Below are 25,658 nucleotides of genomic sequence, written 5' to 3'. Positions count from 1 at the left end.
GAAAATCCAGAGCTAGGCTATCAAATGCCTTTGTTCCCCTTTTCAGTACAAAAATATCGCCGTCGAACTTGCGTGGCCTCGTTTCAGCTCCCCGCGGTGACGCTCCTTATTGAGATCGACCGCTGTTTTTGCATTGACAATGCACACAAACCGAGTTGTATTGAACACCGTGTTGTACGAAGCTTTTTAGAAACTTCCATAGACATTAATACATTACGATTCGGTGAAAATATTCATTCGAAATTTTGTCCTTGATTAAAACCATTAACTTTGTTAATAAACGGTGAATTTTCGCGTTTTCTCACACCATCCTCATCAACAGTCAAAGCCAATCCATTTTTATGTGCTTTGCTGGCAGTGAAGTGCGTACTAAGCGTTCAGTGCGCCAATTAATACACGGTCGGTTTATTACAAGAGGGTGGTCGATGTAGTAGGGCTATCATACAGCCGACCATAAGTTCTAAATTATGAGGTAGGATTCATAGGAAATGATCGAGACAGGTCATTGTGTAATTGAACTTAGTTAGCACTAGCAGTCTAAAATACAGGCCCTAGCCCTTGACTAGGCCCTAGCATTGCCTAGCTATAGGCCCTAACCATCACGTTAGACCCTATGCCTAACTAACTTGTTAGTTGTGTTAGATTTCTACATCATCGAACTCGGACACTGCGCCTATATAATTGTGCATGATGTGATACGGTGCCTGTTACAACTTAGAATAGGGTCTACTGTACAACGAATAGGCTACTGTGTGTCAACAATGGGAATATTCCGTACGCTGATTTAGATGATTAATTAGTTTTTGTAAAAGAAATTCGTATTTTATGTGAAGTTTTGAAAATGTATGTAAGGATTGAATTATGCAAGTGTTTATACAAGCACGAGTTGGTTGAAAAACATAATGTACGTACCGGTACAGACGACCTAACTTAACGTTAACATTAACAGTTTGTAAGATCTAAACGTTACATGCATGAAGGCGAGGCGTAGCGCAGCCCGGCCAAGAACCGGTAACCCAAAGCGTGAGCCGTGACTAGTTTCAATTCATACATCATGCAAATTACAGATGGGCATGAAGCGATGTAACTATCGGTTAAATAAATACATGTAAATACCTTGGAATGACTGGCAAAGTTCTTCTATAGCTAGACCCCATTTGCTGAGAATGTTCGTGACTCCATATAGCTGCATTGCAGTCATCGTCACCGCCGTCCATCATGATGAATAGCCGCGCTACTGAGCTGTATAGCCATACGTACATACACATACACGTGTGATGTACGTGTGTGTGTGAGGCGCGGTGGCCGCATCGCGCGGCGCCCGGCGGCGATCGATTGCGACGAAGGATACATGCAGGCCCGCTGATTGGTTCATGACTATCACATGACTTTTGCCCATCAATTTCTAAACAACGATGTTTAATTGTTTGGACAATCATTCCGAATTGTTTTTAAACAACCGCTGTTTAAGGCAATCAAGCTCCAATTTTCTATATTTAAACAACATTGTTTAGAATTTTAAACAACAATATTTTAAACAACGAAATTTTACACAGCGTTCTAACAGTGTAATGCATCCAACTACATTCTTAAATATAGACATGATAGATGGATGGCGGAAAAGTATACTGCTATGATACTGCTATATATTAATCTTCCAATTTCGATACAACACCGTTAATATTTTGTTGAATACCTCATGTCTCTCGGTGTTAAAGGTCAAGCAGTAAATGATTCAAATCTTTATACCTGTCATGGATGTCACTCTCAAGCTGTCTCAGTAAATGGTTGCATTTCAGATTTTTTACCTCTTACATGCGGAGTTCAGCAAGGCTCTGAGAGGGCCCACCTTGCTTGCGCCGTATCTAACCGGTTTGAAGAATATTGGTCATATACACTGTCTCTTATCATAATTACGTTGATAATATTCAAATTTATGGGCCTACTTCTTTCAAACCAAATTATAGCAATGTAGCCAGAGCTGTCTGTATAATCTCGAAACATTCAATTCAATTCAATTCAATTCAATTCAATTCAATTCGTTTATTCATCTCATTTTAAGTTCTGATAAAACAATACAACAGTATTTAATTCTACAATACGGTACAAAAAGATAATCGATCATTTACATAATATCTGTGGAAATGGAAAAGAAAGAACTTGAATAAAGCCAAAAAGGTCTTGTAAAGTAAGTTTCCTTATGTACGAGAATGCACAAAATAATCGATTTTTAAAGTACAAAGTATAGACATGGACAGAAAACCAACAAACACAAAAGACATAACAAAACAAAACAAGGTATGATAGATTGACTATGTGTGATTTGCTAAAATGTATCTTTTCGAAAATTTCTTAAATGATTACAGGCTATATTGCGTGGACAAATATCTCTAGGAATGAAATACCATAATGGAAGTTGGTGACGTATGTGTGTTTGAAACCAGATTTGTTTTTACTGCCCACTTATGGAATCTATTGCAGTTTCGTGTGCTATAAATTTCATTATTGGTGCAAAACATATAGATGAAATATTATGAGGCAACATATCTTTGAAATAATAAAATCCCAAGACAGCGGTATTATAAGTATACAAATAAAAATATTCAAATTATCAAATTTACGGAAAAGAGGAGCCGAATGAGCAAAGTAATGACTACCAGTACATATAGGTATTTTCCCCCCTGCAACTTATGTAAAACTTCTAAAACTTTGCTTTATTATATTATTAACCCCATGTATGCAGTTATACAATAGTCAAAATACAGAAGCATAAATGTATTATAAGGCAAACAAACAAACAAACAAACAAACTCCGAAAGAATGTACACAAAACGTGTAGAATTGGCTCAATATTCCGTTCACTGAAATGAGATCTTTGCAAATGTGGATTTATTTTGTACAGTGTTAAGACACAGCTCCAGAAGTTTTGTCTTGTATATATGCCGTAACCTTGGTGTGTATTTTGACTCAAATATGACAACGTCTATAATTTTATACACAAATTCAGCCTGTCCCCAAATCAGTTCAATATCAGTTATACATAATTTATGTTTCATCCGTAAATATCTTAACCGTATAGTGCAACTGAGAAAATTGTTCATGCTTTGATTTCATCCTGCCTGGATTTTGGCAATGGCATCTTGTTCGGTGTGCCTCATAAATATTTACTGTTATAGCAATTAAAACTGCAAAATGGATCAAATGCAGCTGCTCGTGTTATAACCGTTTCCAAAAACACATTCACATCGCGCCACCTAAGTTCTGAAATCTCTCCATTGGTTGCCTATCGAAAAAAAAAAACAAACATCGTTTTTTTAAAGATTGGTCGCTTTTATTTCTCTGTTTAAATGGCCACCGGCCCCAAAATTTAACATCAGCCTGCCGGGTCAATCAATACATTCCCTCTGCGCGTTCTCAGAATTATGAAGGCTTCCGTGTCATCTCTTTAGGTTTCACACAAAGGGGGGGGGGGGTGGGGGGGGGGACGAACTTTTGCATACGCCAGGACCTCTTTATGGAACTCACTCCCTCAATTTAAGAACAGTATTGCTGAAGTATTTAACAATGATTATACGAATTATTTGTTTGATTTGGTTTAAAATCATTAATTATCATTATTTCTATGAATTAATACATTACCTTTTTTTCTATGAATATTCCACATAATAACGACTCCCTATGGAAATAAGGGAACAGAGTGCAAAATCATTAATTTCTATCTCATTGTTGCCGAAAAACATCCAATTTAAGGAAAGCGAGAAATGGTAATACGTGTACAGCGCTGACAGATTTCGACACTATAATTCCCGAGAAAAAGTTTCACTATTTACAGATTGTGCTGTCTTTTCCGCCAAGCTGACTTGCGAGAGAAGTTTTATGTTTTCTATATGAAAAGAGTTTGGTGCGCAGACTGGAAATTCCATGTGAAAGTTTAGTAACGAGACTGAAACTTCATCTTCATTGTTATTACACTGCAATTTGTCAAGGAGACACACCTGCGAAGCACTGCATAGATGGAGGGGGGGGGGGGGGTGCAGATGCTGCTTTCGGGCAAAGTTTGTGTTGATGGGAGCACGCTTTTTTCCGACTCCATGAATATCAAGTACAGTACAATGTACAGTGTACGAGTACGAGTGATAAGTGAGTACGTATGCTAAATATACGCATGCGCAGTCTTCACCGCTGCCATACATCACATATCGATACCGCATAAAGAACGATACCACAACATTACTAGTATTATGCGTGCCTACCGATATCGCGATACTCACTCAGAAACACTAGCAATCCACGTAATGTTTTCGCCATGATCACGCTGGAATGGTGCAGAACACGGAGCAATATTGCTTCTAGCAACATTATATTTTGAAACAAGTCGTATAACTTCGGATCCAATTGGAATTATTATCATGATCACTGAACAGGAATTTGTCGCGCCTCCAGAGGCTCCCGTTTTTGAGCCTTCGGAGGAGGAATTCACGGATCCACTGGCTTACATAGCCAAGATACGGCCAATCGCGGAGAAAACTGGCATTTGCAAAATCAGACCTCCTCCGGTAAGGAAGCTAAATATCAGTTCAATATATAATTCTGAAAACAGCGTTTATGTGCTATTGTCCAACTATTTATGGACCATGTATCATGGAAATTCAATTTTCTACGGAATATAAATTTTTCTAAGGATTAATAAGTCCGGTCGAGGAAAATTCTCCAGGTTTTCAGAGCAATCCTCGCCCTGGCCCTCTGAAGAATCGCTCCTTATGACTTGCGTGTTATGCTACGGCAGGTCAGGAGATACCGTACTACGTGCGACCCGTTTCTTACTGTGCGAACTCCCTCTCCCCATTGTTTGATCTCCGCGACAGTGATGCAACGGCAACAATTTCTGAGGATATTCGTTCGAATATTCTCATATTTCATGCCAAGTAATGGTCATATGAAGTAAGTTTGTGCGCCAGGTTAGAGTCAAAATATGTGCTGACAGCTGCCCAGTGGTAATTTTTACTGCCTTAGTGATTTTGTAGGGAAAATGTAATTGCCCATGAAGCAGTCTGGAAAATGATTTTCAAAGTTCAGTCACTTTCTGGTGTGGGTTGGGCACTACATATCACTACATGAAGGAAAAAAAATTCTTGTGATCACCGTTTTCACCCATTTTTTTCAACGAATTGATGCAGTGATGGCAATATGAATATGATAAATGATGATAACATGAAGTACTACTCCTGTCATGATGACCAATCTTGAAGAAAAACCCAACAGTGACAAAGTCTGAAGAGATTTAGACAACTTTGCAAAGACTACTCTGCTCAGAGTAAAAGCAATATGGCTGCCCAGAAATTGAGTTGGGGGCTGAAGCTGCTCAGCCTGCATGACTTCAAATGAATTTCTTGAACTCGTTTGTCTCAGAAATATATGATTCATTTAGAATCATGAAGTAGAAACCATGTGCTGACGTGACCATGTTATTTACCAGTGTGTATTGTGGCAGATTTTGGAAATATGGTCAAGTAAATGAAGCCATGGGATTTTGATCTGAGTGAAATTGGTTGACTCAGTCATGACATCTAGAGGTCCATGTGTTGTGTCATTATCATTCACAAATTTCATTCAGACACTGTTCCTTTGCCTTCAAAAGTAAATTACTTAACCATGAAAAAGATATACACTGTATTTCTGGTCTCAAAACTCAAACATCCTCAGCAACATGCACTATCATTTGCGGTAGCTCATGATTCTTTTCCAATTGTGATGTCTATAGTGTAGGGCTCTGCAGAGTTGAATTGTCCAACATGGCACCCACTGAAGCACAATCGTTGTAGCATTCACTTCAAAGTTGTTGAAACTTCAGTTTGACTAATCAGTTTAAAGGCAACATTTCATGATGCTTGATGTATTAAAAGAAAACAGCTATGTTTAAGGGGAAAAACCCCCCACAACCCACTGGCCACAAGTCTGCTCAAGTCTAATGTAGGCCTACATGTATTGAAAAGCTGTAGAAACATTTGTCTTTTATTACATGTACCTACACAGTCCACTACAGGAGCTGAATACTGTAGCTGATGTATGCCAAGCTGCCAAATAAGCCCTACAGCGCTATTCAAGCTGTATTGTACTCTTCAGTTTCTTGAATTTTCTTATGAGTTTGATTCTCAAAATTTAATTCTGGACAATTTTTCAAACGGGGGCATTCAACCTGATTACAGTGTATAAATAATAGAAATATTGCTATAGCCATTGCCAAACATAATGAAATGAAAGGCTTCAAGATATCATACTTTACAACAAATATGATTTAGGAAAGCAATAGAATCCGGACGAGGGTGTTGAAGGGGGCCCTTCCCTCTTTCAGAGCAGGGAAAATTTGAAATTTGAGAAGTATAGTTGCATTTCAGGGTACCTCCTATTTGAATTATTATCAATTGATGAGACAGTTAGATAATCTAGACATTGCAGAGAAATTTGCAGCAGTTGGAAAGACCAAAAATTAATTAACATGTCCTTACAGTAGAACGAAGGACAACATGAGTTACAAGTTGAATATTTGTCACATACATGGCCTATATACACAGGGAATATTTTCCTAGGGGGCAAAAATTATTACTGTAAAACTATTAATTTTCGTGCGTTTTGTGCAACCAGAAACTAGTGCGAAAATATAAGCATGCAAATATTTTTGCTTGTCACATGTTTCAGTGGTTGATGTCTTGATTTTCTACATGTATTGTAAGTGCGGAATTAAAAACATGCAAAACTCATCTTACCCGGTTGAGTGTGAAAATTACACTACTTGTGCAACAATATCCACGTTTACAGTATTTTCAATATTTTTAACTTTTTTATCTACTTATTTTCATTTTTTTTTTATTTCTGGAGGGGGAGAGTGTAGGATGGGGAGTTTCCTCCTTCCACATGAGTTTGCAGTACATAAACTCAAAATCAGTGAATTGGTACACAGTTTTAGTAAGAATGTTTTGAAAATTTGTGATAAAGTAAAAAATATGAATATTCAGGGACATTGCAAATGGCTTAGTTGTTGTTTATTTCACCTATTTTCTGTATTTGCATCTTCACTGTACCATGAATTAGAATGGAGATGGAGGGTGCGAATTTCCTTTTTTCCATTTTCAGGACTGATATGTAGTTATGATCTGATGTACACTTTGGGGGTGGGGGCATTAGGAAAATTTTCAATCAAAACATAAAAAGGAATGTGCAAGAACAAAGATGAATGGTTAATGTTTTTGGTCTCTGTCACCTCTTTTTCTGCATACATGGTGCATCTTCACTTCGCGGTAATATACTGTATACACCCATGGACAGAGACTCCAACCCCAAGCACCTTCTGATCTGGAGATTCTCCCGCCCGAAACCCCTAGCAAACGGGAGACTCCAAGTTGATGTGTGCGAAGCGTGAAGTTCCTAGGGTTCTAGATGTTCTCTGGTGCTATCTAAGGCTAATTTTTTCAACATACGATAGCAACAAGTAAGAAATCCTTTCCACCGGGAGAAACAGAGCCAGGGTGGGAGAAATCAAATCTCCAGCGGGAGAACGGGAGATTCTGCAAAAATGGGTTTTCGGCGGGAGATCTCCCGTCGAAAACGGGAGAGTTGGAGTCTCTGCATGGACCTAGGTCCATGACAAAGATTTCACGAGTCTAAATTATAGCGAATCGGGACTTCCCGACAATTTTGCGAGTGGTTAAATTCGCGATCGTGGAGTCCTGTACAGAACGGAGAAATATAACGTGTGCGTCACATTCATATCGGCATTAGAGTCAATATTTTCGCATGTTTTTGATATCGCGAATAGCAGCTGACTCACGAAAATTGCAAAAATAAAAAAGGTCTCACAAAATATATGGCATATAGTAACTGAAGTCCATGGAGATGGACAGAAGGGGAAGGGTGTATCACAATTCAATGATCAATTTGAAAATCTACTTTTAATGATCAAGCAGGCAAGTGGAAGAAAAAATGTTATGTACAGTTGTAGCACCCTGTAGTGGACACTTGTAGAATTTTAAAGATGCATAGTCCCGGCAGTGTAGAGGGCACTGTTGATGATACTTCCAGTCACCGTCAGCATTGATACGAAGATAGCCAAAGTTGAGCTGTCATCAAGAGTAAAGCACGTAGTCGTAGGTGTTGCTAAGTAAGTTTGCCTTCGTTGTCTTCTCTGCGCATCACGCAGTCTGTAGTAATGCCAGGGTGCGTGCATACTGTATGTGCTTCTTATTATGACATCACAAAAGAAATTTGCTAAAGCTGTCATCCCCTGACCCGAATCATGAGCTGAACTGTGATCAGACCAGTGACTACAGTGGATCAGACTTCTTCGGACTCGGGGAAGTGGGCCACAGCGTAAGCGCCAAAGAGGAATCGATAGCATAGGTCTCTATAGGAAACTTGCGCCATGCGCCCGCGTACGCATTTGACTAAAACGCCGGGACCTTTAAAACCATGCACCTTTAAGAACATTGATATTCAATTTAAAAAAAATGCGAAATGAATATAAAAGGGAACGCATACCCAAAGAGCAATGTGGATTGAGTGAAAGCAGTAACATTAGCAGAACACATCAGTGAAAGTTTGAAGAAAATCGGACAATCGATGGAAAAAATACAAAGTTTTATAATTTTGGTGTTGGAACCACTGGATGAGGAGACTACGAGAGGTTATGACATAAATGAGTGGACAACAAAACAAAGAAAATATAAAGGAAATCAAACAAAAATTCACTTTTCTAGCATTATGAAAAAGCAATTTACTAACAGCTTTCAGAAAACAGGGGAATAGTTGCTACCCTTAACATTATATATCAGTATCAAGTTGATGGAACTAATAATTTTCATGAAAAATAATTTCTTGTGGAATTTTCTTTAAATTTTCTTTATATTGTTGTCCACTCATGCGTCATAATCTCTAGTAGTCTCCTCATCCAGCGGTTCCAACACCAAAAATACAAAATTTCATAACTTTTGCATCGATTGTCCAATTTTCTTCAAATTTTCACCGATGTGTTTTACTGAATACTGCTTTCACTCAATCCACATTGCTCTTTGGGTTTACGTTCCCTGTAAGGAATGTGACTTTTGTAGCAAATGATTTGTCTGTCACCATACATGTATTTACCCCTGCATCTGCTAGTTTACTGCATGCCAAGTTTGTGGAGATGAACAGGGGGAGGGATTATGTTAGGGGTTATCTCCTTTTTGTAGTACCTGGTAACACGTTGAAGATGGGCTGATTTTGCAAAATTAAAATGCATGTGAAGGCTCTTGTCTATGCGAAATGCATTGAATGCCAGAGGCACTTTGCGAAAATTTCATGCCGTGAAAAAAGTTTTTGAAAAAAGTTTGTTGGCTCCAATTCGCGAAAATTATGTGTCGCTAAAATGTCATGTTTTACAGTATCATTTTTGTGATGTTTGTCGCACAGTTGTGCTGAGAAAAAAATCAAGATCAAGCTGTCATTTGTGACCCATGCACTTGTAAAATCCAATTTGGAATGTCATACAGCGCTGTATCTGTACACTAGACATGTAAACAGTCAACAGTTTACTAATCTTCATCTTTTTCACATTCCAGGAGGTTAAGATGTTTTTAGATGGCTTTCATTGTACCGTACTCGATCATACAACCATTCATTACTCCGGACAAATGTACATTTGAACTCACTGTACAAAACATGTGCAAGTGTACACTGTACAATGTAGCTCTGTACAGTGAGTTTACACTGTCAATGTATGTACCAGGTATGCTGCCAGCTAGTGGGGGTTGCACTTGTGCTTGCATGAGAACCCAGGTGATGGTGGTTGTTGCAATGTTAGTTCATTTTTTTTTTCCTTTTGAAGTTCTTTAAACAGTGTCTGTACACATCTTGCACCTCAAAAAAAAAAAAAAAAAATCAGTAAAATAAACATATTATACTGTGTGATAGTTCTGTATAGTAAGCAAATAATCAACGTTTGTGAAGGTGATGGGACAAACTATCACTTCCGAGGCGATCTGGATGTAGCTACACATGTATCTTTCCGAAGCGCAGCTGAGGAAAGATAGCGTACAACGTGTACACATTCAGATCGCTGAGGAAGTGATAGTTTGTCTTATTGCCTGAAACCAAAAGTTTATTATTTGCTTTGTATGCCACATCTACATGTAGGATCCTAGATATTCCCATTTTATTCCACATCTGAAACCGTTTTAGCTGTCTTTAGGTATCCAGAGACTCCAACCCAAAGCACCTTCTGATCTGAAGATTCTCCCGCCTGAAACCCCTGGCAAACGGGAGACTCAAACTTTTTGTGCGCAAAGCGCAAAATTCCTTGCGGCCGGGGTCCAGCTCTAGGGTTCTAGATGCTCTCCCGTGCTATCTAAGGCTTATTACCTCCGCCAAGGGAAGAGGTTATGTTTTCGTTACCATTGGTTTGTGTGTTCGTTAGTTTGTCCGTGTGCAAAATAACTCAAAAAGTAGTTAACGGATTGGGATGAAACTTGCAGGAAAGTTTGAGAATGACACAAGTAACAAATGAATAACTTTTGGTGGTGATCCAAGAATTATTTGGGAATTTATGAAGGATTTTTGATATTTTGGCAGGTAGGGTCAATGAACTAGGGAGTTCAGGCTGCGCGTATTTGAGGTTTGCATGCACGCACTAGAGTGCATGCTCTAGTTTCTGCTAGGACGAGGCGCGCTGTGCAGCTGAGGGTTTATGACGTAACAAAGGCCTCTAATATATTGGGAAATCGGGCGACTTTCAGTACACGTATGGGTGGAAATCACTGATATCTCTATGGAAGAACAAGATCAGTGGTGGAAATGAGCTGCATGCTTGGCGGAGGTCTGCGCTCTCAGAGTGCTTCTCTAGTTTTGAACATATGATGACACTAAGTAAGAAAATCATTTCAAGCGGGAGAAATTAAATCCCAAGTGGGAGAACATGAGATTTTGCAAAAATCGGCTTTCTGCGGGAGATCTCCCGTCGAAAGCGGGAGAGTTGGAGTCTCTGGGTATCATGAGGGCTTAGGCTACGTAGTTACTTTAGACGTATGCGAGTAGATGACAAAACAACGAATTTGCTCTGTGCCCCGCGTGTGGCACCGAAATAAAAGTGCGTTGCACTGTGGTCTATCACTTGACCTAGGTCAAATGATAGACGACAGTGCAATGCACTTTCTTTCGCGTGTACTCAAAATTGTAATTTATATCACGCGTGAGGACAGTGTGGACTAAGGCCCCCCCCCCCCAAAAAAAAAAAAAAAATTGTTGTTTTGGCGTAACCCGCCCGACCCTAAAAATTCCGCCGACCCCATATTTTTTTATTATTTTTTTTGCTATCGATATCAAATATCTTGTTGATTGCGATCACGATCGCACAAACCCGGAAGTGGAAACGGCTCTGGGGATATCAGATGTACGAGGGAGAGATCTAGCGCATCGCATAAGCCTCGCTTGATCAGTACGTCATCTGTTTCCAACACGGACGCGTACTCTTAACAAGATTTATTCAGTGTATACATGTACTTAGCATTCAGACTGCGATGTATTGTGCACAGTTTTGCCATAGGTTTCTTGTGTGGAGAACTTACACGAATCTGTATACATGTGGGACTGTAATAGAGATCGCCGTGTGCGATGAAAAGATCGTACATATGGGTCAATTTGCATCTATCTTATCTAAGTCAAAATAGTGAAATATGAAGTGAAAACATTCAGGATAGGGATTTCAACATCTTTAAATTCTGTGAAGGGGTATAATTCCAGTAATATCGGCCTCATAAATGATTTGTAGAATAGATGAACACAGCACATTCGGTGCAGCAGTTGTAACTGTTTACTGAGCAGCTGAGCACGGGTTTTACACGTAAAATGCAGGTAGCAAAAAAAAAAAAAAAAAAAAAAAAAATCCGCCCGACCAACCCTATTTGAAAATCTCATGTTACGCCAATACAACCTTTTTTTTTTTTTTTTGGCCTAAGAGATCAGCCAAACAAAATGACTATCATCATACATTGTAGAGTGTAACAAACTTTTCTTCTCAGGTGATGTGATGGGCAAAACTAAGCTTTATCACATGATCAGCTCTTGACCAATCCTTTAGCAAGATTCTTAGTATGTGGAATATAATGCAGTTTATTGCCATTAAATTTTGTACAAGTGCAATATCATATAATGTAAGTGCACCTACAGTTTTACATGTAGTGTACATTATTTGTTCCTTCTGCTGACCGGTGTAACAACCACTAAATGCTGCTGAAATAAAGGAGCTATAAATACCTTTATTTTGCAAAATCACAGGAACTTTAAAGGGGATGGCTAGTAACCGATCAGTGGGAATCAGTGGGAATGCTGAGGGATGATTGTTCCAATCCTTCTGGGATTCATTTAAGAGTACATTATATATCTACTGTTGTGTGAAAAATTGTATTTGCTTCAGAACGGTCTCATATTCAAGTAATGTGCAGATAAATGCCCCGTCACTGACCAGGCACGCTAACCTGGAACATTAAACTGCACATTACTTGAATACAGTGTATGAGACCATTCTGAAGCAAATAATTTTCACACAACAATAGATTTATAATGTACGCTTAAATGAATCCCACAAGGATTGGAACAATCATCCTCCAGCATTCCCACTGATTCCCACTGATCAGTTACTAGCCATCCCCTTTAAGGTGCTGTACATTTGTGTTATGATGTGTACTTCACACAAAAGCAATACCCATCCTTCCTCAAGAAGCCATTTGATGACATGGTCGTTGGAATAGCACAAGTACAAACATGTACCTGTAGGTACTGTGACTGACTGAGAATGGCCTGTGTTGCTAAAACTACACTTACTGTGTATGGAGTACTGTGTCCTTTGTGAGCCCATATACCATTGTAAGTACAGTCAAACCTGCCTTGGCGGCCACCTGCCGTATGCGGCCACTGAAAAATCTCCCCAAGAGAAAAGCCGTGTTATAGACCCTGTGTATAGCTTCCACCTGTCTGACATGGTCAGCAGCCACCAATTTTGGCCCCCCTGGTAGACTTAAAACCTGTGTATAGCGGCCACAGACCCATAGTGTATGGAGCTGCAGCCTAGCCAATAATTCAGCATGTTTTTTCACTTTACAGCTGTGCGTGTAATTCATGGCTAGTGTTCAATCATGACCACTGCTACATCAGGGAATAATTTTCCAACTCAAATTTGATTAGCAATTTCAGCTGATGAACAATATTTCACATGGTATCCTGTACATTTCTATGGAAGAAAACTGCTACACAAAAGATAGTTTGTGTAGCAGTGGTGTAAAAGTGCATAGCAAATTGCGATGCGATACCAGGAAAATTGTTCCCTGTACATTAACCCGTCATTCAGTCATAGAAATGCACTTAATAGTGAAAATTTTGCTTGAAGTTAAAGTAGGCCTATGCATGCTACTGTGCAACAGATCAATCAATACCAGCATTGTTCGATGCATGAAGCACACATGTGCACACATCACATACTACATAAATGTATAATGGCAATAAAGTATGTACAGCTGTACATGTAGGCAACGCACACAAAAATGTCCGATGACCTGTCTATAGGGGCCACCTTTCCATAGCGGCCACTCCTTTCGTCTCCCTTGGGTGGCCACTATCTAGACAGGTTTGACTGCATCAGCCTTGTCATAACGCATGCCTGTACAGTGACCGGGGCATTAAACTACACATTACTTGAATATGAGACTGTTCTGAAGCAAATAATTTTCACATGACAATAGATATAATGTACAGTCAACTTCGGATACCTCGACGGTGGATATGCCGAATATCACTTACCTCTGGGGCAAAATGAAAGTCCCGATTGTTCCTATGGAGTTTCCGTGCATTAAAATTCGCGTAGCTCGAAGAAAATAACTCGAAGTTCGGTTACCTCGACGTGAAATCTACCGTCCCGATCTTAATTAACTTATTGTTTTTCCCAGCATGTAGCTCGAATCGAAATTGCAAACATCACTCAGCATCTCCAATTAAGCGCGCGTGGACAGTGAAGACATGTCACAAATATTTTCACACTCGACTGTAAATATTCTGAGACCAGAATAATCGCGCGCCCAAAGAAATACCCGGTACATAGCTGACAAGAAAGATCCTCAACACCTACCTGCATACGTACACGGTATGCACATAGCACCCGTGCTAATGGAGTGCTTACGATAGCACTACGCTCTGCCCCATCATCTTCTCTTCTTTAACCACTGTGTTCTAATTCTTGATCGTGATAGTCATACCGTGCGCGTAGATTTCTTAACCGTCGTGGTGCACCTGCTTAGGTGTTGACAGTTATATCTTTGGCATTAATCATGGTCCACTGTCCAAACATCAATCTCCTGCGTAGTGCCTTTTTAAAACTTTTTCTTTTGCCTTTCACGAAGTTTGTTTCATTTATTTTTCCCCGAGAACGCAAGCACTGATTTTTTTTTTTTTTCAGCAATGCGATTATGAAAATAGTGTGGTATATGATCTGGAAGTATCTAGGCCAAGCATAATAAAGAATAGAACAGACAGGGTTCCGCACTAACCTTTATCGGGCCACCGATATCATTGATTTTTATCTTTTGGTGGTCGAAAGTAAAATCTGGTGACACACACACAAAAAAAAATTAAGAAAAACATTAGAAAAACTAGATCGGTCTTACTAAACATTGAAAAATCAATATTAAGGATTATTAAAGTGATACAGATGCCCATGTCTAAAACAAATGAATAGAAAATTCAATCATCTAATTCTGTGTTTTAAGATTTAACAAATAGGCGTAGAGATTATTATAAAAGTTGATGCCTATATATTTAGGAGGTCAAAACTTACGTTTGAAATGCGGAAGTGAGAGCATTTGCCAACATTTGTTAGCATCTGACATTTGTTTTAGCATTGTAAAGAGCCGAAAGTTACCGTTATTCATTTCTTATTGTATGTAAAGGCAATCATCCAACATTTCTTAGTCTGTTAGCACCTTACGGAGCCGAATATTACCGTTAATCATTTTTAAATGTAAAAGCAAACAACCGACATTCATTTTAGCATCTTACGGAGCTGACTGCTATCCTTATCCATTTCCAAACGTGAAAGCAAACATCTGCTATTTGTTTCAGCATCTAACTGAGCGGATTAATACCGTTAATCATTTCCAAATGTAAAACAACAATTTGTTATTTATTTTTGCATCGTAGGAAGCAGAATATTACTGTTATTCATTTCAAACATACGACATTTATTTTATCATCGTACGGAGCTGAATGTTACTGCTGTCCACTTCCGAAAGTGAAATGAATCATCTGACAATTATTTTATCATCGTACGGAGCCGAATGTTACTGTTTTTCATTTCGAAATGTAATAGCAACTATCCAATATTTTTTAGCATCGTATGGGGCAGAATGTTACTGCTACAGTGTATTTGCTTCCAAACATGGCAAACGTAAAAGCAATCATTCGACATGTATTTTAGCATCTTCCGGAGCTGAATGTTATTGCCATTTACTTTCGAACGTAAAAGCAAACATCCAGCATTTATTTTATCATCGTGAGGAGTTGAATATTATTGTTACTCATTTCCGAACGTCAAAGCAAACATCAAACATTAATTTTACCATTGAATGCAGCTGATTGTTGCTGTTATTCAGTTCAAAATTTAAAAGCAAATATCAGACAGTTATTTCAGCATCGTATGGAGCAGAATATTACTGCTATTCATTTCCAAATTCAAAAGCAAACATCTGACATTTATTTTAGCATCTTCCGGAGCCGATTATAACTGCTGTTCATTATCAAAAGTAAAGGCAAACATCCTACCTTTTTTTGGTGGCACGATAGGGCCACTAAAATCTTTATTTCTGAAACTGTGATTTCAATTCCAATTTTCATTCAATTCATTCATATAAAAGTCGATTCAATTCCAATTGAAAAGCATGCAAACAATCAGTAGGCACTATAACAGATACCATGTTGAACATCGATAAACATTGGATAAGTCTACGAAAATTCGACGTACGCGTACCTCGAATTTCGCGTACGTCGAACCATTTTCTTCAGTCCCGACAAATTCGAGGTATCCGAAGTTGACTGTACTCTTAAAGGGAACACAAACCCAACGAGCAATGTGGATTGAGTGAAAGCAGTATTAACATTAGTAGAACACATCAGTGAAAGTTTGAAGAAAATCAGACCATTGATGCAAATGTTATGATTTTTTAAAGTTTTGGTGTTTGAACCGCTGGATGAGGAGACTACTAGAGGCTATGACGTATGAGTGGACAACAATAAGAAAATATAAAGAAAATTCCACAAAAATGTGTTTTTCATGAACATTACAAATTCCATCAACTTGATACTGACAAAATGTTCAGGGTTGCAATTATTCCCCCTGCTTTCTGAAAGCGGTTAGTCAAGTGCTCTTTCATAATGCTAGAAAAGTGATTTTTTTGTTGAATTTCCTTTATATTTTCTTCGTATTGTTGTCCACTCATACGTCATAACCTCTGGTAGTCTTCTCATGCAGCCGTTCTAACACCAAAACTTTAAAATTTCATAACTTTTGCATCGATTGACCGATTTTCCTCAAACTTTCACTGATGTGTTCTACTAATGTTGCTGCTTTCACTCAATCCACATTGCTCTTTGGGTTTGCATTCCCTTTAAATGAATCCCACAAGAATTGGAGCAATCATCCCCCATCATTCCCACTGATTCCCACTGATCAGTTACTAGCCATCCCCTTTAAAGCTAGCATGTTTACTTTGGAGTATCTATGTATTTAATTCCACCTGACTGTTTTCGCCTAATAGCCCTTGCGACTGAAAGATTTCCATAAATAACCATACTGTTTGTTTGAGTTTGCTCTAATCAATGTTTAATGAACGTATTGCAGTGGAGTTGCATTGAATGTCAATGCATTTATTTGTCTTTGTGTGTGTGTGTGTGTGTGTGTGTGTGTGTGTGTGTGTGTTACTGTGTGTGTTTGGATGTTGCTACAATTGTACACTCATAGCTTGATACTCGAAAAGAGGCTTAAGGGTCTGATTCACCCAGGAAAAAAAATTAATTAATGTTGTTTGAGTGTGTAAGACTGTACATGTGTACCTCACCCACATAAACATGGTGGATGTATAACCACTTTGCACACTTTTATTCTTTATTTCCATATGCAGGACTGGCAGCCACCCTTTGCAGTTGATGTTGAAAATTTCAGATTTACTCCCCGAGTGCAGAGACTGAATGAGCTTGAGGTGAGTAAAACAAACAAAATTACAACAAAATATAATGCAAAAACAAACAAACAACCAAACAGACAAGCCAATAGAAGAACAAGTAAATGCAAACAAAACCAGAACAAACCCAAATTACACACATCTCATTCAGAGATGTCACTGTACTGATTCTTGATGACTTCTCCATTTCTACGATTCTTCAGTTCCTCAACTCTCTGCACGCATTTGCTGCAGTGTAGAAAGGTCTCTGTATACGTTACCATGGTTGCATGATTGCCTTAATTGACTTCCAAAATTTCAGGGATGACCTCACCTGAAATGCTGGCATGTGATTTTTAGGTAGTTTTTCTTTGTCATCGTTTTAATGCTGTGTTGCAGAATGGAGGTGGAGCAATTTCTTGCATTATCATCGAGGAGGAATGTATGAAGCTGTGAGTGCATCTTGTGTATCACTTTTTCTGTTGTCCCACTTTTAATCATCTTTGCTGGTTCAACACTTTCATCTAGGAGAAAGGAGGGGCATGGCAAATTTCACTGAAAGAAGTTGTGGCATCAAATGATTGGGTAAATGCCCTTCATCAAAGTGCTTGAAATTGGGTCATATAACACCTGTGACCTTCAGCCATGTAAAAGTACAATCTTGTTTTCATTCAGTCACACACAGTGTTTCCATGATCTCTTTTAATCCCATAATGCTAGTAAATGAAACTGGCCTCTTGCTACAAGAGCAGCCTTACAATATGGAGATGTATTAAGCCCACTAAGATTAATATTCAAGGTCAAGATCATGCCTAAAAAAATGTAAGTTGTGCCATAAATAAAGACATTTCCTAAACTGCTAAGCGTACTATGCATACTAGTACAAATGATGTACATTATCTTATGCTTTACTATTGGGTTTAAACTGTAGCCTAAAGAATTATTGATAGCAAATGTAATGAGGAAATTCAACATTTGAGTGATGTTTTGCACTTTTGATTTTATGAATGACACATGAATACTTTTTAAATTTATATTGTAAAATTATGAATAACCAAACGCATGAGACCTCAGTCTACACTGTATTTTTGCTGTTTTTAATGTCACAGTGATAACTGATGATCATTTAGGGGAATTGTCATTTTTGCAACATTTGATTATTGTATATTACCATTGGTGTTATCGGCTATGAAAAATGGAAGAAAATGTCAAAGTGTGCTTGTTTAGTGTTTCAGTGACCCCGTGTGCTTCAATATTTGTATTGTGCCTCATGTCAGAGAACCAGTTTGTTTAGTCAGGTAAATTAGCTTTAAAAAACAAAGCAAACAAAATAAGTTGGCATATTGTCTAGTAGATAATGTTTTCCAACAATTAAGGACACATTATCGCAAACTGAAAACAGCACAATATGAGATATCAGCAAGCCCAGTCATGACATCAATCCTCTGCCAGCATCTCCCAGAAAGACTTCCACACAATTAATGGGTATGATTGCACGTGTGAAACGTGACAGTAAACCGAGCAAAGTACACTGTACGGCACTTCAAATAATGCAGTAACTACCTACTTCATACATGTATATGTACATTGCAGAATGAAACTGTTGTGCAGGCTCAGTTACTTATGATTTAAGAGTTGAGAGGAGCTTCTCATAATTCATACATACGTACATGTACAGTATACAACTAATTGACAAATTACCTACATCGACTTAAATTTATGTTGATGTAGGGCAATTAGTTAATCAGTTGCATAAAAAACAACTCGACAGGAGAATATTATTAATTTGAATACATACATGTACAGTACTTTCATATCCGCAATCAGTTGATACTTTGCTGTGCAGCATTAATGTAAATATACTACATTATAACAAACATTAATGTTTAAAGGGGATTACTGTAAAGCACTTGAGGTATTTTTGTGACATTAAAGTTTCATGAATTGCCACTGGCATTCAATACATATAATGTAGACAAAAACTTTTGCTTCCATTTTAATTTTGTGAATCTCGGCTCTTGCAAACTTTGCGTAATTGAAATGTACATGAAGATGTTATGGTTTTACAGTACTGTAATAATTGCCTTTGAACTGTTGAAAATGTCACATTGTATTTGTAATAAATGCTCAAAAACTCCATGCAGTTCACAGGAAATATGTGTTAGTTGAATAAAGGTGGTACAGGTGAACATGCAATGATATGTCCATGTGTCTTGGCAGAATATTTTTTGAAGACATCTTCAAATTGTTGATTCACAATGGAAATTTTCAAACCAACCTTTCCATGTTAAGTTTTGAATTAACCATGCACTTGAAAGGTTAAGTACAAATTGTAATTGTGCCACGTGGCATAGATATTGCCCTTCAAAAATCTATATTTGTCCATTGATTATTATTTGATGAATATGTAGCTTTCAAAAGTTTTCAAGTCAGTTTTAGAGCTTAATGATAAACACACATAATGCCAATGAGCCCATGAGTAGCCTACTTAGTTGTACATTGTACTTGTGCACACATGCATGCATGGTGTTCATACATTTGTAAGTGTTGATGCAAACAAAAGTGCCTACAATTTACCAGTTTGTAAATCAGCTTGTGCAGTGTACAAAAAACTCTGAACTTATGCAGGAATGTGGACCTATTGTGATATGGTTTTGTTTTGTGATATCAAGGAGAAGATGTCAGCACTTCATGACATACAGTATTGTATTTCCAGTAAAAAGTGTTAATGTTTTGATTTCTGTTTTTGTTTTTGTTTTCTCCCTGTCATTTTCATGTTCACAGGCAAAGACTCGGATCAAGCTAAACTTTTTGGACAGCATTGCAAAGTTTTGGGAGCTACAGGTAATGTTTAGTCTCAGGAGGGCTCTGCTACCCAGCTGTTCCTTTTTTCCCAGTTTAATATTGATCAGCTACACTTTGTAGTTTAAAAGTTTGGGAATGATATACATATGTACATGTTCTGATGGTGAAGACTTGCCTGTTCGAGATCTGGTTGTTGCCCAGCAGTAAATTTGGACTTGAAATGTTGAGCATTGTTTTGTAAAGCGAATATAAATGGTTTACTGATCATGTGTTTTTAGTATCCAAGGAGCTTGCAGAGGTATACACTACAAACTGTAGTATCAATAGACATTAATTACGGAGCAAATAAAAGCCATACTTGAGAGCCTTGGTATGCCTCACGTTCTTTAATGAAAATGTAGTTCACAGTGCATCATGCATGTTATGATAACTATTATAGCCACTTAGAGCCTACTTATTTGTCATAACATTGTGATACTATTAAACTATGTGAATGATTTGTTTACAAGGAAAAACTCTTCCATCTTTGCCATGGACATTATATGAGGATATATTCCCCCTTCCTTGTCAATTCAAGTATACAACTAGAGAAGTACTCTGAGAGCGCAGACCTCTACCAAGCAGTTCATTTCCACCTCTGATCGTGTTCTTCCAATGACAACAGTGATTTCCATCCATACGTATGCATGCTGAAAATCGCCCGATTTCCCATTATAGAAGCCTTTTGTTACATGTATGTCATCAACTTCAAGCTGCGCGGCACGCCTCGCCCTAACAGAAACCAAAGCACGCACTTTAGTGCGCATATGAAAATCTCGAAAATGCGCAGCTTGAACTCCCAAGTTCATTGATCCTACCTGCCAAAATATAGAAAATACTTCATAAAATCCATACAAATTTCCAGAATACTACCAAAATTTAATCATCTGTTCCTTGTGTCATTCTCAACCTTTCTTGCAAGTTTCATCCAAATCGGTTCACAACTTTTTGAGTTATTTCATATACGGACGTACAAACAAACAAACAAACCAACGGTAATGAAAACATAACCTCCCTTGGCAAAGGTAATTAAGAGTGCAGGAATAGTAATCAGAAAGGTAGCATTATGTATATTTAGTTGTATTAATATAAAGACTTCATCTACAATGTTTATGTGGGTTCAAACTGAATATTCATGTTCACATTCACAGATCTAAGCATACAAATGTACATGTATGTACACCCTACATTTTAATGTGAACTGCATACTGAAAAAGTACCACAGTAAATATTTTTTCTGTGTAGTGCAAGAGTTCCACATGTTACCATAATGAGCAATCAAATTCAGCAAATCAAATACCACGATGCCTTCTGTACTTCTGCAGGGATGTAGACTGAAAATTCCAAATGTCTGTGGAAAATGCTTGGATCTCTACAACCTGAGCAAGGTGAGTGTTGGTTTGTAAATATGGTAGAATAATGTATTATCCCCAAAATTCTGTGTGTAGCTCTGTTCTCTTAATAGACCATTATTACCTTCTTATGTGCAGTGCAGTAGCCATTCATAATGTATGAAGGTCAAGCAGAAACCCTTCAACTTCTGCACTTAAAAATATGAACCTGCACCATATGGTGCATCTCAGTACACATGTAGCTGTTCATATGCTCCAAGAATTAAGATCAGTAAAATAACCGGTAAGTTCATGTCATCAATGGATGCTTCACAGTGGTTTTGTCCTCTTTTCTTTTCTGTCACGTTGTTGTTTTGTGATTATTTTATAAACATCACAATGATCTCACTTCGAGGTTGTGAACATGATTATTTTCTTGAGTGAAGCAAGCCATTGTCTTCAAAGAGCAAACCATTGTGAATACTGATCTGTACATTTTATGTATGGGGGGGGGGAGGGGGTGTGAGACAGCTTTAATGACTAAACTCTTATTTCATTTTTGCTGTGTGTTGTGAAGAAATAGATTGCTGTCCACCTTTTATGATAAATGTTAGGTTGTTGTTGTTTTTTCCCATCTTCAGGATTTGAAGATGCATGAATTGTTAAGTTTTTGTTTGTACAATTGTAGGTCTTTTGTAGTGAGTCTTGATCTCTCTGTCGTGAATTGTTAATTCATGCATTTTTGTCATTAATCACCATCCTAGGATTTTATCTTATGGACATTAATACAATTGTACATCAGAATACAACATCAGGTGCGACATGATCTGGCATAATGAATTATTTTAATCATAGTCAGTTTCAGGCATGACTGTGAGAAGAGGGCACATGGAAGTTTATTGCTTTTCCTCAAATGAATCTGTGATTACAGATTTATGTCCTAAATATTATGTACTCTCTTGTGAAAACGGGAACCTTAGATCTGAATAACAACCTTTAAATTCATGATTTTAGTCTCTGCCTAATTGTACAGCATTTATTTGTGTTAGAGTAAATGAAGAAAAATAAAGATCATGGCCTTTGTTGCTGATGTTCAAATGAATAATGGTAAATTATGTATGCTGTGAGTGTGATTGCATCCATTCCAAATGGCGACTGATATTTGGCACTCAAGAAATTTAGAAATTCGTTTTCTATCAATGGAGGCTCCTGCGTGCAGTGTTTATTTTCTTGCTTGCAAAGACAAAAGACAAAGGCCAGACCTTAAGTATTTTAATGAGGCTGCTGCTTCATCCAGGAATCATATTGCCATTATTCAGCTCCTCTGAGTGGGGAGAGAGAGAGAGGCGATGCGTCTCCCTCACGTGACATCACAGAGGGAGATGGGTTCACTGAGAGTTCAGCAGTCTCCTCCACAGATGGATGTGCTGCTGCTCTCATGCTGATTGCAGGCCTTCGTGTCTGGGCAATGGTCTGCGAAGCCTGTGCATTGCGGCCGCTTGCGGGTGTGACTTGGATGAAATTAGCTTCTAGTGCTGGCTCGCAAATGCTGTGTGTGTTTGAAGAATGGTTAGGCTACCCTCAGAGGATATACATGGCATTGTTTATACAAATGTGCTTCTGTACATGACCACGAGATCGTTCACACCTTGGTTTGTGCAGACTAGCAATTTTGCCTGCTAACTTTTTCTCTGTGGAGTATAGTTTTATCACAAGTTCTTTATCACTTGTTTGTGCATGTGTCAAAGTGTAATTTTGTAACACCACATGTAACAGAATAGAAAGGAAATTATATCTGGTCTGCCGCATTACAAGTGATCATCATTTGAAAGGTACATGTGGGACTGGGGATGCTGAAATTCACTTGAATGCAAATTACAGTGGGTTCCTTTGAAAATTTTTCCTCAAAAGTTTTGCTAAAGGGTAAAAGATTCAGGGACATTTCAGTACTCCAGAAGTCATGTGACATTTTGTCAATTACAAAAGGGTGAAATGACCTGCGGAATTACTCCGGACAAATGTAACGTTACTAACTGTAACGTTGTATACTAACCATGCTTTGGGGGTCTAGCTAATTAATCACTGGTCGAACTGCTAAAGATATTTGCGTGAACATTTGTCATGATGCAATAATTGAAATTAATGCACCACTATGTTTGAAGTAACTTGAATTTTTGCACACTTTTTGTTACAAGACATCAATTTTTTTGTCTTGTCCTTTTTTCGTAACGTTACTAACCAGCCCTTTTAGTTGCCATAACAATTCTAATATTTGTTGGATTGTATTCATTCGTTTCTATATCATAAACCTGGGAAGGGTGAACATGTTTTTAACATGATTTGGACTTGAAATGAATAAATGGTGATTTAGTAGTAAAAATAAGTATCTAAATTTGCTTAAATGTAACGTTACTAACCGCGGAATTGCCCAGATGGAATTAAAATTAGGTTTAATATTACTACATGTAGTACTAGTCATAGTTGGCTCTTTCCAGACCCGGGCTGCCCAACCTAGTGCACCCTTACCACTCCAGTGTATGTTCTGATTTTGGCAAATGTAATATTGATATTCATGATTGAAAGCCGAATAAATAATAATAATGATAATAATGATAATAATAATAATAATAATAATGATGATGATGATGATGATGATGATGATGATGATGATGATGATGATGATGATGATGATGATAATAATAATAATAATAATGATAATAATGGTAATAATAATAGTAATAATGATAGTAATAATAGTATCACTAACATAATAGTAGCAATGGGGGGGGGGGTGTATATAGTGTATGTGTGTCTGCATGTTTACAGACCCAACTACCGGTTATTGATTTCATTGGTGTATTTACGCATACGCCACGCTTCTCACTGAAATCGTTTAAGCTTTGAATGTATGTATGAGTAGCATTATATAAATGTCAAGTATTTCATTTCTTTAGTAGACATAGAGAAATCAATTTCCTTTTTATGATATGATGCAGGTTCACACAATATTACTCAAAAGTAGATCTCATGCAGTGCCATGAATAAAATACTGTTCACTGTAAAGTGATAACACGTTGAAGAGAAACACAATCTGACGAGTATTATGCGATTGTCATTACAGGCATGTGATGGAAATGCCTGTTTTTAGATAGTGTTAATCAATGTGGTAGATAACTAGCTTGATATCCTGATTCTGATAACTCCAAGGCTGCTGAAACTTTGGGCATATGTGGCTTTTTTTTGTACCATTCATGCCACTCTTAATCTCATTGGGTTACATTTGTTTTGATATTGTCAAGAGCTCAGTATTGTACCCAAAGATCATTTCCTTTATTATCATTATAACAAATGTCTTAAGGCAGGTTATCAGAAATTAGAAATAATAATAACATTGTGAAATTATTCACTGCATAAAAGAGTTTATGGGTATACATATTCCACATAATTGCAAATGACTCATACAGTATATTCAGAAGCATCTCTGACACTCATCCAAAGAATGCCTCTGGGTGTGTATCTTTCTCTTTTTTTTCTCTCACACATGAGTCAAGGGAGATATGAGATCCACAGCAATTTTGCCAGCTTTGTAATGATGCATTCCCTGTTGTGCCCAAGCTTGGCTTTAATAATCTTTATAGTATACATGTATTTCATTGTAGAGTGTACTCGCAGCCAAAATAATGGATTAGAACTTTACTTCTTTCATAATCTATGAAAACTAATATTAGTAATTTGCAAAAACATTTATATGCAATTACTGTAAAACGAGGAATGTTCGCATGCATTTGAATTTCGCGAGTGCCAACATTCACAAAATTATTAAAAACGCGCGTGAAAGTTCTTGCCTACACAATATGCATTGGACGCCAGTGGCAATTCGCAAAAATTCATGCCGCGACAAAGGTCATTGGCTCCAATTAGCAAAATTTTCATGCTGCGAATATATTGTGTTTTACAGTAGTATGTGTAGAATGTTTTTTTTTGTGAGTGCATGTGTTGACTCAAGAAAACATTTTTAACAAGCAAATATGTCAGACATATGCTGTTTTCTACATACCTGTAGTTTAGACTTTTCCTGTTTCTTGTGAAAATGTAGGTTGGTGCTTTTCAGGTACAATCTTCAGTGAGCTATACAATGTTTGTTTTTGTCCTGTTTGATAATTTCACGATTTTACTGGATCAGGATTGTGGAGACTGCATGGACAAGCACTGAGAACAAAATTCAGCCTGCTTCTGGGACATTTTATTCTTTTTTGCC

General features: G+C 37.7%; 1 protein-coding gene across 1 annotated transcript in view; it reads left to right on the top strand.

Moving 5' to 3' along the window:
- The first annotated feature begins 4,298 nt into the window (after positions 1-4,298).
- The window catches only part of LOC139731129 (lysine-specific demethylase 5A-like), a 56,714-nt gene continuing 35,354 nt past the window's right edge, over positions 4,299-25,658 (top strand). Inside the window, exons 1-4 of the mRNA XM_071642013.1 lie at positions 4,299-4,556; positions 17,187-17,264; positions 20,010-20,069; positions 21,395-21,457. Coding sequence (XP_071498114.1) covers positions 4,410-4,556; positions 17,187-17,264; positions 20,010-20,069; positions 21,395-21,457 — 348 coding nt within the window. The 5' untranslated portion in view covers positions 4,299-4,409. The remainder of the gene's footprint in view (positions 4,557-17,186; positions 17,265-20,009; positions 20,070-21,394; positions 21,458-25,658) is intronic.

Source organism: Diadema antillarum, unplaced genomic scaffold (genome assembly GCF_040938485.1).
Source record: "Diadema antillarum isolate AM-2024a unplaced genomic scaffold, OU_Dant_1.0 seq00000358_RagTag, whole genome shotgun sequence".
In the NCBI taxonomy this organism is placed as follows: Eukaryota; Metazoa; Echinodermata; class Echinoidea; order Diadematoida; family Diadematidae; genus Diadema; species Diadema antillarum.
Note: the sequence above shows the minus strand (reverse complement) of the source record. Positions and strands in the feature narration are given on the sequence as shown.